Below are 15,521 nucleotides of genomic sequence, written 5' to 3'. Positions count from 1 at the left end.
AAACCTCATCACACTGCTGTGGACGACATCCTTTTCTCTATGAGAATTATAAAGAGCTCTGAAGAGTTCCAACATTTGGGGCTTACAGTATAAATATATATAGGTAAATAGGATGTAGAGCAGCATAATATTTTTTGACAATCCTCAGAATTTAACAGTAGAATCCAGAGTGACATTAAATGCTAAACGTATGAGATCACAAAAGCTTGTGAAACTACTGGGCCTGATAGGCACTTAACTTATAGCTAAGTTAACCTAGATACGTCTAAATTAGTAATGATATATGGCTATTTGGTAGAGAAACATTAAATATATTGCCTCCTGCAGAGTGGTTTTTCCCCTTTTTCTGTTGCACTTCTGAGCACAGATACGCCAATTTCACTGTTCTTTTCATCATTAATAAGATTTTCTACCACTTCTTATAGCTGGTGGCTCTATTATATTTCATTCTTCATGAATATTTCTGTCATATACCAATTGAATTTTGTCACCTTACCTTTTACAATTAATTGCCTTGGCTGCTGTTATAGATTCTTTGCTTTTATCTATTTCAAAGCTAATAGTTCACTTCAAGTTTGACCTGCAAATGTGATGGCTTTTGTTTTAATTCTGCTTTTTACTGCTCCTTCCTTTTGTTCTGATAGTTGTCTTGACATTCATGAATGTATGGAGTAGAAGAAAGAAAGAAAATATCCAGAAACATGAGGCAGAATCTCCATTAACTTTATATTTTGTTCCTATGGTATTAATTCAGCCTCAGGTAGAACATGTTATGTTAACATTGTTTGCCTGTGAAGTTTACCATAAATTTCACAATAAAAGAGCCTTTACCTGCTTTGAAATTCCCACATGAGCAAAACCTGTGGGAATACAAAGTAGGTTTGGGTTAGGGCTGTGTACCATCTACAGCTGAAATCCAAATGCAGAACAGAATGGGTGACTTGAGGTTTTAATTCAGTTGAGTCAGAACATGTATGCTAACTTGCTCAGTCTCTGATTGAAAATCAAGATTCAAGAGCCAGTGAAATGTGGCATTGCTTGCCAAAGAGGAAAAGTTTTAAAAAGAAAATATAACCTTTTGGCACTTCCCAGCATTCTAAAACACCTGAGGAAGGAGAATGGGAAGTATTTATTCAGTCGCTGAAAGGTCTGTCCAGTGACCTTTCCAATCATATGATTACTAGTTGATTTAGTCCTTCTGTCTTGGGCTGGTGGTGGAGAAATCTTGAGAGAGTTTCATCATTTGTTCCCTTATAAATATCCCTTATATTTATCCCTGTCTTTTATCTATTCTATTCACAAAAATATATTATTATTCCTTCCCACCATGGCTTCCTTTTACATGAACTCTTCATCTGCTTGATTGAAAATTTTGTTGCACAACAAAAAAGTTGTGCATAATTCATTAAAGCTGTCTTTACAGTCTGTTGTACATAGACCCTGAGCTGTATCATAAGATATTCAATACTTTTTATTCATATTAAAGCTCTGACATTCTGATAAAATTCAAAAAGTTATAGCCATGCATTTACATTTCTTTTTTCATGCCAGTTAATGTGAGGGCAGGATTGTGTTTCTTCTAATTCATGCTCCAGAATTCAATGAGTTGCCTCTGACTCCCCATAAGGCAAATAATGCTAGTTCCTGATCGTGGGACATGGATGCTTACACAGTCCTTGTTATATAGCAAAATGGAGTTCATTCCTTTTTTAAAAAAAATGGTGACTGCCATTAAAAACACACTTTTATAGTAAAGACCAAAGTGCAACATCTGTTAACTATCAAAGCTCAACTAAAGCATAAGAGAGATTATGTAGACCTGTGCAAAAAGCTTTTCCTATTCATTTAAATCAATTTACAGTTTTAAAAAGTTGAGCAATAAAATGCACCAAAAAACCATTCCAGGTACCTGTAATTTTTCCCCTTTCTCCTAATGTAAATCAAATGCACCTAGAGGTATTATAATTGCACACAGCTTTGCAATCTTCAGCTGCATGCTGAGCTGACTTAAGTTATTGCTGATTGCCTCTTTTAACTTGATAAGAAAAAACACGAAGTATTCAAGTCACATTTTTTAATTATGATGTTTGATTTTGGCTCAGAATCATGTGTGAAGCCATCCATTATGGCTTGTAAACCATGGTTTCTGTCTGCATTATGTATGAAACAAACCACTATGATTTATTCAGTAAACCATGGGTACAACAAACGGGATGCGGTGGCGCTGTGGGTTAAACCGCTGAGCTGCCGATCGGAAGGTCGGCGGTTCGAAACCGCGCGGCGGGGTGAGCTCCCGTTGCTAGTCCCAGCTGCTGCTCACCTAGCAGTTCGAAAACATGCAAATGTGAGTAGATCAATAGGTACCGCTTCGGCGGGAAGGTAACGGCATTCCGTGTCATCATGCTGGCCACATGACCCGGAAGTGTCTATGACAACGCCGGCTCTAAGGCTTAGAAACGGAGATGAGCACCGCCCCCTAGAGTCGGACACGACTGGACTTTACGTCAAGGGAAACCTTTACCTTTACCTATGGGTACAACAAACCATGGCTTTGAATGATATGAGAACCCCACCACCATTTACAAAATCAAGCAAAAGTCTTTTGACATGCCGTCGAGGAATTTGCTCAAAAGATAGTTCAGTGTGATACAGTGAATGCAAAAGAGATAGCTCCTCACCAGAAACTATATGATGTTGCATACTACCATAATATTTGGGCGGTAATAGAAATTTGAATAATAATAATATATATATATATTTAAAACTTGTTCCCCAGTGTATGAAATCAACAGTCACTTCAAAACTGCAATACAGGTAGTCCTTGTGTAGCGACTGTCTCATAGAGTGACTGTTCGCAGTTACAATAGTGATGAAAAAGTAACTCTGTGACCAATTCTTGAATTTACGACCTTTGCAGGTCTGTAAAGCAAAGGAAAGCTGAAGTAAGATCATACGCACAGTTCCAGTTTCACTTAGCGACTGCTTCATTTATTAACTGAGCTGCCGGTCCCAATTGTGGTTGCTAAATGAGGACTTACCTGTAGTAAAAGATATAAACCTACAAGGAAATATTGTAGAAAAGAAGAAGAAAAGAGGTTGAATAACAAGGATGTCTCATCTTGTATTTTCTTTTTTGTTTGATTTGTGTTGTTGATAAGATCATTTTAGTCTGGGTGGTTTGATGTTTTATTTATTTTTATGGATTTTTTGGTTTTGTACACCACCCAGAGTCCATTAGAGTTGGGCAGCTAATAAATTTCAATAAAGAAATAAAATTTTAGGTGACTCAGAGGAAGGAATCAGTCCAGAAGACTAAGACTCAGATATAGCATGTGTTTGTGTTTGTTTCCCACACTTTTGTAATGGTTTTTCTGATCTCTGTCATGGGATGAGGTATTTGCTATTTCTGAGTATGTATATCATGCTTTGGAATGTTTTCTACTTAACTTTCATTTGTCTATATGAAGATTAATATTTGGAAATAATATCCATGTATATATCTACTCCTTGCTTCCTTCCTTCCACAAAATAATAAATAATATAAAATCAACAATTATGTCAAAATAAGTAAACAATTAACAATAATCAGCAACAGAATAAGATCCTCAGACTCCCATATAACCACTAAATAAGACAACTACAGTTTGCAAGGTAACATTAAGATAAAGTTTTGTGGAAAAGCAACGTTTTAACCATGACCCTGAATATTAACAAGGAGGGAACAATGTTAACTTTTTTTGGGGGGGCAACTTCCAGAGAGAAAGGGCTGTAATAGAAAATATTATTTAAAATAATAAAAATATTATTTAATATTATTCCAGCCTTAGGAACTTGATGATGTTCTTTACAAGAAGGCAAGCCCTGGGAATGCTTGATTGGTCCTTTAAAACACTTGATTCCAAATTGTTTAAGATTTTATAATCTGAACCTTGAAAAGAATAGATAGATAACACAACTTGCATACTTTCATACTCTGCATGTTCTGAAGATTTGTCTCTTACATAAATCCTGGCAGTTGTATTTTGTTCCAGTTGTGTTGTGTTCCAGTGGACAAACCATATTAAAGGTAGACCCACACAGAATGCAATTCAATAATCTAATATAGATGGAATAAAAGCATAAATAATAGAGGCCAGATTCTGCACTTACTCACTTTACTTTATTGTAGACTTTTGTTAGCTCTGATTCCTACTGTGTGTCAAAGCACCTCTAAAATACCCAGTTCATGAATAGAAGAATGAAGATGATTTTTCTTTTTTCCTAGAGATTCAGAGAGTTTCTAGAATATTATAATTGCCAATGGAGTTTATAAAAAAATAAAGTGCAGTTATATGTAAAATATATAATTCACTCATATAAATTGGATGAACACTTAACTAAATTATTTATGTGATGTTTGTAGCATATATTTTTCCATCAGTTATTCTTCTGCCTAAGCATCAGAGTTTCTGAGATTGGATTAAATGCATTTAAAAGATAGATCAGCAATAAAAATAATCCAGTTTTATGGTGGCTTTCCTAGCTTAGTCCCTAAAATGCACCTATCCCTCTGAAATGGCTTTTACTGAGCTAAACTTGCAATGTTCTCATTGCTTACATGTCTTTGTGAATAATAAATATTTCTTTGGCATAACAAGAATGCAAGGTTTCCATAGAATGTATATCAGAAGTTATAATAAAAAGAAAATGTATTTTATTCCAGCTTTTATTAAATTTGGGGTCAATTTTTCGGTATTAGCTTGCATTTAAGATTTACTTAGTACTAAATTGGATACTTTGTTGCAAAAAAGTAAATACCTAAGATGTTATTTATACACATTCTAATTGCACACAGGACTTTTTATTTATAGCATTTGTAATTTGCATTTCATTAAAAAAAATCTCAGTGTAGGCCACAACAGTGTAAAACTGCCAGCAAGCATTATTCTTTAGTCATGTTTGTTTATTTATTTAAATACTTATATCCTATTAAATATTAAATACATAAGGTAAAGCAAGAAAATGAAATAAAAATACTTTAAAAAATTAAAACAACAGTAACCATGATACAATAGTATAAAGTAGAATGTTTGAAAAGTACAGTACAGCATGTGGCTATCAAGTTGTAAATGCAAGGGTAAAGAAGCAGTGGCATCAAAAAACAGGCAGTGTTCTAAGGAAACGGTATTTCAAAGTTGAGGTGCCATGATAGGAACACCTACCCCCCGTCCTCACAATGGAGTACTGAAAGGCCTCTTGCCCCATAGATCTAAATGTTTGGGCAGTTACAGTATATACTGGGTGAAGAACTTCCTCACCTGTTTAAAAATGTCATTAGTGAAACCTTCAGAAGCATTGTCAGCTGGTGCAGTGCCTTTTAGTCTGGTGTTACTGCTATGTAAAAAAATGTTCCTTATAGCACCAACTACAGCTTCTGAGCCGTGTTTGAGGGTAGCCGCACATGAGAAATTTGACGTTGTCATATTAGGAGGTAACCAGAACATGCATTATTGTGAGGAGGCCACATCCCTGACCACGAAAGGTCACAGACTACTTACAGCTCTCCAAATGTACTTTGGGCCACAGGTGACAAAGAAAAATCTGTATACCAAAGCTGCAGAACAGCTGAAGTCTGTGCACCTGTTTCCTCGGGAACATTGCAATGATATTCAGAGACAAAGACTAAACAATTCTTGAATCCATATGCCGCTAATCTACTACTGCTTTTCTTATCAGAATTCACTCTCTGTTTATTGACTATGAGTATTGGACATTATAGACCCAAACATTACAGTAGTCACCCAGCTGTATAATTTCATTTGACTATGATGATGAGGAGAAATAGAACTGGATGTTATCCACATAAGAGTGACACCCAGCCTCATTATTCCACAAACACACTTAATTGTCTGAAGTGGAGATACGTGCAAATTAAATATTTTTACTTGCTGCTTCCATCCCCCCTCCTTTTCTTAAAGTCTGTATGCATTAATGTGTTTATAAGTTTATGGATGTTCATATATTTTGAGACTTAGAATATCTTTTATTAAGTTGATTTTTTTTCTTTTATTATTTCTTGCATTGTATTGTTATAGACCGTTCAAGATAGAAATAAAATAAATGAAAATGTGGTATTATTTGATTTGCAGATACTTTATAAAGTTGGCATTGATATGTGGCTTAGATTAAAATCTTGCTTCATACTTTCTTAAAATCAGGTTTTCATTTAATTTTCCTTAATACATTTTTGTAGATCTACTTGTTAAGTACATTTTATACATACAGTTAGTTAATCTCAATTAATTTGCTCCTGTGTTTAAATCAATAGGTGGTAGAAGTATTATTTGTATTGTATTGTATTTTGTATTGTATTTGTATCACATTCTGTTCTTTAAAAAAGTTACTTTGAAACCTTTAGTGAGTAAGGTATACTTTCATAGGAAAGTAAATAATTTTGAAGTCTGAATGTATTGTATGAATGTCAACTGTGTATTCTACTGTGAAGTCTGAACAACTATACAGGTAGTCCTTGCTTAACAATAGTAACTGGAACCAAAATTTCCATTGCTATGCAAAAGCAAAGCAGTAGTAAAGCACAAAGTCACATGACTGCATTGCTTAGCTATGGCAATCCTGGCACTCCCAGTTGCCATTGTTAAGTGAGGATTGTAGGCCATTAAACAAGAACCTCCTCACAACTTCCTGCCAGCTTCCCACAAGCAAAGTCAGTGGGAAGCTGGCAAGAAGTCACAGGTCCCAGGCAGCTCACAAGCAGGCCAGTGGGCAGGTAAATGGCTGCTGATGGGTTGGAGAGGGTGCATGGGTGGCTGGTGATGTGCAGTGCAATGTGTTGGAGCTGGGGATGGCTGCTGCTAGTGGGGGAGGGTGTGAGCTACTTACTGGAGTGACTTGTGACCTTCTCTGCTGGCTTCCCCATTGACTTTGCTTGTGGGAAGCTGGCAGGGAAGGTTGCAAATGGCAATCGCATGACCATGGGACACTGCAACCATTGTAAGTGTGAGCCAGTTGCCAGATCACAATCATGTGACTGCGGGACTGCTGGGGCAGACAGAACTTTGAGGACCAGTTGTAAGTACCATCATTCAGCATCATATAACTTCCAACGGTCGCTGAATGAGAGCTCATTAATCGAGGACTACCTGTAATGTCCATTTACCATAGACAGCCATACTGTAGTTACCATGGTCTAACATGGCTCATCTTCTGCCATGTCCATTTACTAATATAGTTCTTTTAAAGTGTTGTGGATCAAAGATATTTCAAATGCTGATTTCTTAAATATTGAAGTTGACATACAGTAACAGCAGATATGCTCAAATCTACACATATGCAACTACTTCTAGGCAGCAGGAGAGAAGCTTCATAAAAGAAAATTAACTTCCTTCTGTTCATGCAAGCTCAGGAAATGATTTTTGCAGCTTAGATATAGTAAGCCTACTTTCATACTATGCCATTCATTATCCACATCTTATATTTTTAAAATATAAGACCTAGATAAATCTTACACTTTTTTTGGAGGTTTTAATCAGAATGTTAGGACTTTTACCAGCCTTAAATCAGGATGTAACTTAGAGTTGTTCATAATCTACTGTGGTCTTTGTATGGTAGGCCTGGGACCTTCTTTTTTTGTGACTAAATAAATAATCTTTAAATTATACTTGCAAGGCACATTCTTTGAGCTCTTTATGATGGTGACTATTAAGGTGCTTAGTTGTAAAATGGGCTAAAGTAATCACTGGCACTGGCAATGCTTTAGTTTGAAGCTTGGATTTGAAACACATACTGTACAGTTATTATCCAATCAGCTGTTCAGAATGAATTGAATTGAACTCATGACATGACTTGACTTGTTAAATTGAATTGCAAAATTGAACTGAATATTTAAATCGAATCACAGACTTACATTGGATCTCAAGGGATTCATATTCCCTGGTAAACATGATGTTTATATTGGTAAGCAGCTATTAGTGCAGACCAGCCTTCCCCAGTCTGGTGTCTTGAATGTTCGTTCGTTTGAAGGTTTCAAAATTTCCAGTTAGCAAGTGCTGGGGTGTGGCTTTTTAGTTCCCTGGATTGGTTATGCTGTCTTGGAATTATGGAAAGGAAAGTAGAACATTGGGCAAATCTAGTATGGACAGTACTAAGTTAGTGATCTGACATATAAACTTAGTATATTCTTATTTTATCTGTGACTGGTCCACATCATCTCTCATTAGTAGACCTTGGAAAGATTCCTGCCAGTAACGATAATAGGCAAGATTTGGTCCAGTACAAAACTAAGCTGAAATGATAGAAAGATAATCTTCTGCCCATTTTGAAATTGCTAGTGGCACTTGGAATGATGTTTTTGAAAATGTAGTTTTCTATTTTGAACTAGATTCAAAGGACTCATATATAATGATTGCAGCATCACTGCCAGTTAATGATTTAAGGACATGTTGGGTCAATTAATATTAGTGTGCTGTTTTCCTGCCTACATGAGATTGCAAAAATGGTCTGTCAAAAACTTGGCAGGCCAAAATAATTGACTTGGTTGGCTTGGTAGGTCACTAAGGTGGAGACCTGACTTACAAAGTGTGTAGTCAATTAAGACTAGATTTTCTGGGGATCATTTGATTGGATGTAGAATTTGAATCCAAAAAAATACTTATAAATTGATGTTTTGTTGAATGGAATTTACATATTATACATAATCTCTGGATTCTTAACACTAGTTTAAATGTGAAAAGATTGGGGTTCTCAAACAATTTTAAGCAAAATAAATAATCTTAGTGAACAGCAATGGTAAGAAATAGAGTATGTAGCGATTATTGCAATGAAATTAATTACAGCAAAGTATGTTTAATTGTTTTAAAAGAGCATTGTGGTTTTAATTGACAAGGAATTAATAGAATCTGACATGCAAGAAGAAAACATTAGTGGATAACTTCTGACTTGATGCCCTTATAACTCTATGAAAATATGTAAATTATAAACAGTTTGTAAACTATATCTTATAGATAACAAAAATATGGTGGACAAAACTTGTGGAACAATTATGACACAAATGGAGTATATGCCCTTTTAAATCCCATATAAAATATGTGATTATGAAATAATGATTATTTATTTGTTTATTTCCTATCTCTGAGAAAATACAAGAGCTGAAAAATGCAACAAAAATTTTATATCTTTTTTTGTATTCAAGCAACTGTAAACTGGTAGTTAGGGTATTTATTTAGGCAACAAAAATACATGGGCTTTTGTTGCCAGTCCTAGATGACATCACACCTCTAATATCCTCTGTTATTGTCTCAGTTGAACAGCTAAGCTGATTTATATCTGGCTTAGGTCTGTCTCAGGAAGACTTGCAAAAATGTCTTATGGAACTGATCCAAGCTGGAGCTCCATTAATTTGGGGGTGAGCAGGCCATTTCTCATTGACAGAACACTTACCTCCTTTTATTTCCAAGCCCTTGGATTTCTCCTTTCCTTGTTGCTAAGATGCTGCAGATGGGTATCAGGTACCAGGCTTCCAAAACAGAGTAAAGGGATGACTTTGTACTTTTCATCTGGTTGCCAGCATTTTTCCTGTGAAAAACAAGCACAAGGCAAGGACTGGGGCCAGGTGCCAGATGAACAATAACTTTTGCTATTACCCAATAGCCAGTTAGAAGAAATTCTGTTTGATTCATCTAGAATCCTTAGTGGCTATGGTGAAGGCAATCATGGGTAACTGTAATTGCCTTATTTGAAGTTTCCTCTGAGCTTTTTGGGTTGTTGTTGTTGTTGGTCCCATCTCTGTATGCACGTGTGTGTGTGTGTGTTTGAGTTATAAAGGAATCTTTATGAAGTGGTACAGTTTGGACCAATTAATCTGATTGTACATGGAAGCCAAAAAGAGGAGCAGTGGTCAAAAATGATTAAATGATATGAATTGGTAGTGTATAATAGTAATATGAAGCAAGAGAAAAATATAAACAATGGTGTCAAATGGCATTGAGCTGTATCATGTAATGATTCTGTTACACCTAGTTTTTTTCACATTTTCTACGCAAATGTTTTATAAATCATAATTTTTCTTCCCTTGTTGCAGCAGTTTCATGAGGATTTGACCACAAAGAGAGAGAAGAGAAAGAAACTGCCTCAGTGTTCCTAAGGATGCCTTTGACAGAGTTTTACTTCAGTCCTTTAGGAAAAAGAAATGTCAGTGTTCATGCTGTGGTTATTAGCTAGGGGCAAGCAGCATAGGATTCTCCATATATTGTTGGACTGCAGCTCCCCATGCATCACAGCACTAGCTAATCTTGTGACATTCATGGCAGCTGCAGTTGATTAGTATCCAGAGCAGTTTTTCAAATTGTGCTCCATAGATCCCTAGAGTTTTGCAAGACATTGATGGGGTTCTATGAAAGACTAAGGGGTGGGAGAAGTTAACTCAAATGCAGGGCCTCCAGTGGCATCCTTAGTTTTTTTTTCCTAAAGTACAGTGGAAACAACAGGGCAAGTCAACTGACATTCAGAAGCCTCAACCCCTAGGCAGTGCTTAAGTTTGAAAAGTGTTTGAAAAGTTCGAAAGTTTGAAAACCCCTGATCTGCAATGCCATATATTCCCATCCTTAATACAAACAATACATATTCCCATCCCTGATACAAATTTCTAAACATATATTGGTATCTATCAGGGAATGTGTATTCCATTATTCTGATTTAGAAGAACATATTTATATTTTCTTTTTTATATATAATTTTATTGAACGTTTTAAAAACAGGAGTAAAAATTAATGCAAATTAAAATAGAATAAGAAAGAAAGAAAAGAAATAAAAGAGAAGGCTAAAATGCAAAAAGAAAAAAAAGAAAAATAGAAAAGAAAGAAAAAGATATAAAGAAGTGGCTTGCATTGTTCTTTACAGCCGTTTTAAGTGCAATTGTAAATTTACCTCTTTCTCTGAAGTTACATAATAACTCTTCTTTCTATAATCTATCCTATCTAATCATCAAAACCATAAATCATAAGTTTTTTTTTTCTGTTTTGCACCGTCCATAAGGGGTTTCCAGTCAGCAATAAACATAGACATTGTCTTTTCTCTAATCAAACAGGTGAATTTGGTCATCTCAGCAAGTCCTATAAATCCTTCCATTGTAGCTATTGCTAGGTCTTTCCATCATGCTGCAGTTATATATAAAAACAAAGTTCCATGACTTTTTTTCAATTGTTTAACCATCAGTCCCAGGAGAAGTTCTGGCTTCAGTTGTATATTAATCTTTAAAATCCTCTGAATCAGTGTATGCATTTGAACCCAAAATCAGCTGTTTTGCATGTCTACCAAGCATGATAAAATTATCTTTCTTGTTGTTCACATCTCCAACATAGTACCTGTATACATTCTAGATAATTTTTCTGGAGTCATAGTATACCAACGGTACATCATTTTATAAAAATTCTCTTTAAGATTGTAACATAGTATAAATTTCAATCCTTTCAACCACATATTTTTGCATTGTTCCATCTACACTGTATATTATAACCAAAGTTTTTAGCCTACTTTATCATACATTCTTTTACTTGTTCTTTTACTGTTTCAGATTTCAATAGAAGTTTATACATTTTAGCAATCACGTGTTCATCAATTGTACACAATTCCATTTCAAAGTCAGTCTTAGAATATCCAATACAATAAATTATTTTGTCTACTTTGAATCTTTCTGATAACTGAATAGGAAAACCATTGACAACTATATACCTCTTCCATCAGTTCTCTTGATTTTATTTTGTATTCCCCTTGACAGAATTCTAGGATCTCATGGTATATTAATCATTTTTGTTTGCCTATTATTTCTTGTCTATAAAATGCTTCTTGTGCTGAGAACCACAAAGGTGTTTTCAGGTACAACCTGGATTTGTATCTATTCCATATTCTCAATATGGCACTTCTTACATAGTGATCTTTAAAATCTACATTAAAACCTAAAATAATGTTAAAACTTACATTATTCAGGGATGGCTATTAAAAGATCTTTCATGGTAGATCTGATTTCTGAATCATTTGTTCCTAAATTAGGATAAATGGTTTAACTGACTGTTCTAAAAACATAAAGAAAATTATAGGTAACATATAAGAACTTAATTGCAGTGCAGTTCTGAATTTTTTTAAAAAAAATAGATAATATAAAACAAGATAAAGGCAATCAAAGGAAAGAAACTATGGTTTTCAAAGCTGATGATTAAATATGAATATCATATCAGTTACAAAAACTATAAAAGAAAGGTTGCAAATTAGTATTTTTTTCACTGCCATCAATCTTTATCACTGTTTGCATTTGATTTTCATGCAGGTGGTTGACCAGATTGATACACTGACTTCTGATCTGCAGCTGGAAGATGAAATGACTGACAGCTCAAAAACAGACACGTTGAATAGCAGTTCAAGTAGCACAACAGCGTCAAGTTTGGAAAAAATCAAGGTGCAAAGCAGCGCCCCACTCACCAAGGCCCCGACCCATCCATCTGCCATTTTAACCGTATTAAGGAAACCCAACCCCCCACCACCTCCTCCACGGCTGACTCCAGTGAAGTGTGAAGACCCTCACAGGCCAGTAATCTCTGCCAATCCTGTAAAGACTAATGGGACTCTGTTACGAAATGGAGGCTTACCAGGAGGACCTAATAAAATTCCAAATGGAGATATATGTTGTATATCAAATAATAATTTGGACAAAGTTCCAATGCAACCTCTTATGCACAGATCTGAGAAAGGCAGGTGTCCTCAGGCTGGAACACGGGAACGGGTACGATTTAATGAAAAGGTGCAGTACCATGGCTATTGTGCTGATTGTGACGTGCGGTATAATATTAAGAACAGGGAGGTTCATTTGCACAATGAGCCTGCTCGCATCCCAGGAAAACTTCCTCAGCAGTGTCCTCCCTTGCCACTGCCTCCTTCACCGCTTCCTCCCCCCCCATTAGAAAATGGAGGGGTGGGCATAAGTCCTAGTAATAGCTTTCCCCCTCTCAGACCTGCAACTGTGCCTCCACCAACTGCACCAAAACCCCAAAAGACCATCCTGAGGAAATCGACCACGACGACAGTGTGATGTTTCCCACCTGGAAAACTGTTCTTGCTTTTTCTTTTTCTTACGTACAAACATTGAAAAAAGGTAATGAGCACTTTCTACAAAAGCAATAAAAGCCCAAATATATTGCACCCTTTCTTCTATGAAGTGGCAAAAAAGTCACATGGTAAGTGGAGAGAAAATCGTTTAATGTTGTTGATACTGAAATCCAATGATTTAATGGTGTAATGATTTTATGTGCTAATCATTGGTGGCACTTATTAAGGAGGACACGCTCAGTTATAGCACAAGCAGTTAAAAGTTCATCTGGGGAACTATAGATGTGGAGTACCAATTAGGAATGAAGTCAAATCTTCTATGGAAGATTTGACTTCTATGGAAAACAATGTGTACTGCACAATAGGTTTTATAGTATGATAGTTTTAAGGATATTTTCTTGGAATGTAATCATTGATTACACAGAACTAAGAACACTTGAGTAGTAGCTTCAAAAGGGAATTTGTACTCCCAATGAAGAAATGTCCTAAAATGCTATGTTCCAAAATATTTTATACATCCAGGAAAATGACTGCAAAAAACAATATAATTCCTCAGAGGGGAATGTGGGAGGATATCAACTTCTGCTGCCATTCTGAAAACATGAAATATTTTTTTATTTATTTGTTAATTGTAGGTAATACATTAAGACTTCAGGTTATTTTTAATAATTCAGTTGAGAACATAAAGAATTTTGATGTAAATTATTGGATTAATTGCTTAAACACTTGAAAAAGCTATTGACAATATTAAAAAAAATTGAAAATTAAATACTTGAATTCTGGAGATATTTTCCCCATCCTCCAATCTTTATACTACATGCTTGACTGTCTCACTTATTGCAAAGGATCTTCTGATACGTATTTATTTATTGAAAAAGTTATAAATAGTATTTATTTTAAGTGAGTTGGAAGAAAAAGATGTGAATCAAATCAGTGAAGTCATCTTATGGTAAGCCTGTTTACAAAAAAGTTTGCATACCAGTCATTTCATTTGCATCTATTTTTTTTAATGGAACCTTGGAAATACATTTGGACTTTCTCACTTGCTTTTCTGTTAAGCCTTGGCACCCATTCATGAGCATCTTTGAGGAGCTGTGCAAGGGAGCAACTGCTTTGAGATATCTCTGGCAGGTGCTATATATGCACCTATGCACAATAGAAATCACATTTTTGTCGGCTTCCAGTGGGAATAGCGGACTGAACGGCTGTGCCTGCTGGTTCAGCGGGTGAAGCTGACAACGCAATAATTTTTTGGGGGCTCAGGCAGGTATTCCTGAAGCCCAAAAACATTCTCCAGATCAAGGAAAATACCTGGAATAACCCCATCTGTCCTCAGGACAGCTGCTTGCAACCAGAAGATTGCAAACAGCATTTCACTTTTGACTGGCAAGAGCCAGCTGGGAGGCAGGGACTTCATCACTTTCCAAGCTGTGCTGTACCCTTAAAGGGACCCTAAGACCGGGCACCCCATTTCTATATCACCAATTTGTATTTTTTTTTAAGTATATGTAACCCAAGAGAGGCTTTCTACAGTGAGGAGAAGCTGGTTCTCTTGGTGCTTAATGTTATTTTTGGAATTACTTTTTTTAAAATTCTTTTAAGTTTTGGATTTTGTTCTCCTTCTAAAGGAAATTCCAAAGATTGAGAGTAAACAATTATCTTCCTGTTACTATTTTTGTATTATTTATTATTATTTATTATTAAATTTCTCTGCTGCTCATCTCATACACAACAACTCTGGGCATCTTAAAGGTAAAGGTAAAGGTTTCCCTTGACATTAAGTCCAGTCGTGTCCGACTCTAGGGGGCGGTGCTCATCTCCGTTTCAAAGCCAAAGAGCCGGCGTTTGTCCGTAGATACTTCCGTGGCCATGTGGCCGGCATGACTACACGGAATGCCGTTACCTGCCCGCCGAAGCGGTACCTATTAATCTACTCACATTTGCATGTTTTCTAACTGCTAGATTGGCAGGAGCTGGGACTAGCAATGGGAGCTCACCCCATCACGCAGATTCGAACCGCTGACCTTCCGATCGGCAAGCTCAGCAGCTCAGTGCTTTAACCCGTAGCACCACCGTGTAATAAAAGCATATAAATACAAGTATGAATGTTAATTTCGAAGATATTAGTATTTTCCTACACGAATCAGGTGATTTGAACCTTCAGTTTTCTGTTTTCACTTTCCCTAGAGAGCTACCTGCTATCTCACTCTCACTTTTTGGAACTCTTCCATATCTTTAACTTTTGCTGGTTAAACTCCTGGGGGAGCCATAATATATTGCGTGAGACATGGAGGATTTCAAACAGATTCTTTCTGACTTTCACCAGGATTTTATGCAGGTTTCTATTGACTTCTATCAGACTTTTATGCAAGATATCCAGGACATGGTGGAAAATATGAGATCTAAAATGTGCCATCAGGTTGGGGATG

The 15,521-nt window shown here is 36.0% G+C and overlaps 1 protein-coding gene across 2 annotated transcripts in view; it reads left to right on the top strand.

Annotated features, from left to right (window-relative positions):
* The window catches only part of PRR16 (proline rich 16), a 154,415-nt gene that overhangs the window by 80,622 nt on the left and 58,272 nt on the right, over nucleotides 1–15,521 (top strand). For both annotated transcript variants that reach the window (XM_063295301.1, XM_063295300.1), the window contains one exon: nucleotides 12,317–13,220. In XM_063295301.1, the coding sequence (XP_063151371.1) occupies nucleotides 12,317–13,075 (759 nt within the window). In that variant the 3' untranslated portion in view covers nucleotides 13,076–13,220. The remainder of the gene's footprint in view (nucleotides 1–12,316; nucleotides 13,221–15,521) is intronic.

Source organism: Candoia aspera, chromosome 2, assembly GCF_035149785.1.
Source record: "Candoia aspera isolate rCanAsp1 chromosome 2, rCanAsp1.hap2, whole genome shotgun sequence".
Taxonomy (NCBI): domain Eukaryota; kingdom Metazoa; phylum Chordata; class Lepidosauria; order Squamata; family Boidae; genus Candoia; species Candoia aspera.
Note: the sequence above shows the minus strand (reverse complement) of the source record. Positions and strands in the feature narration are given on the sequence as shown.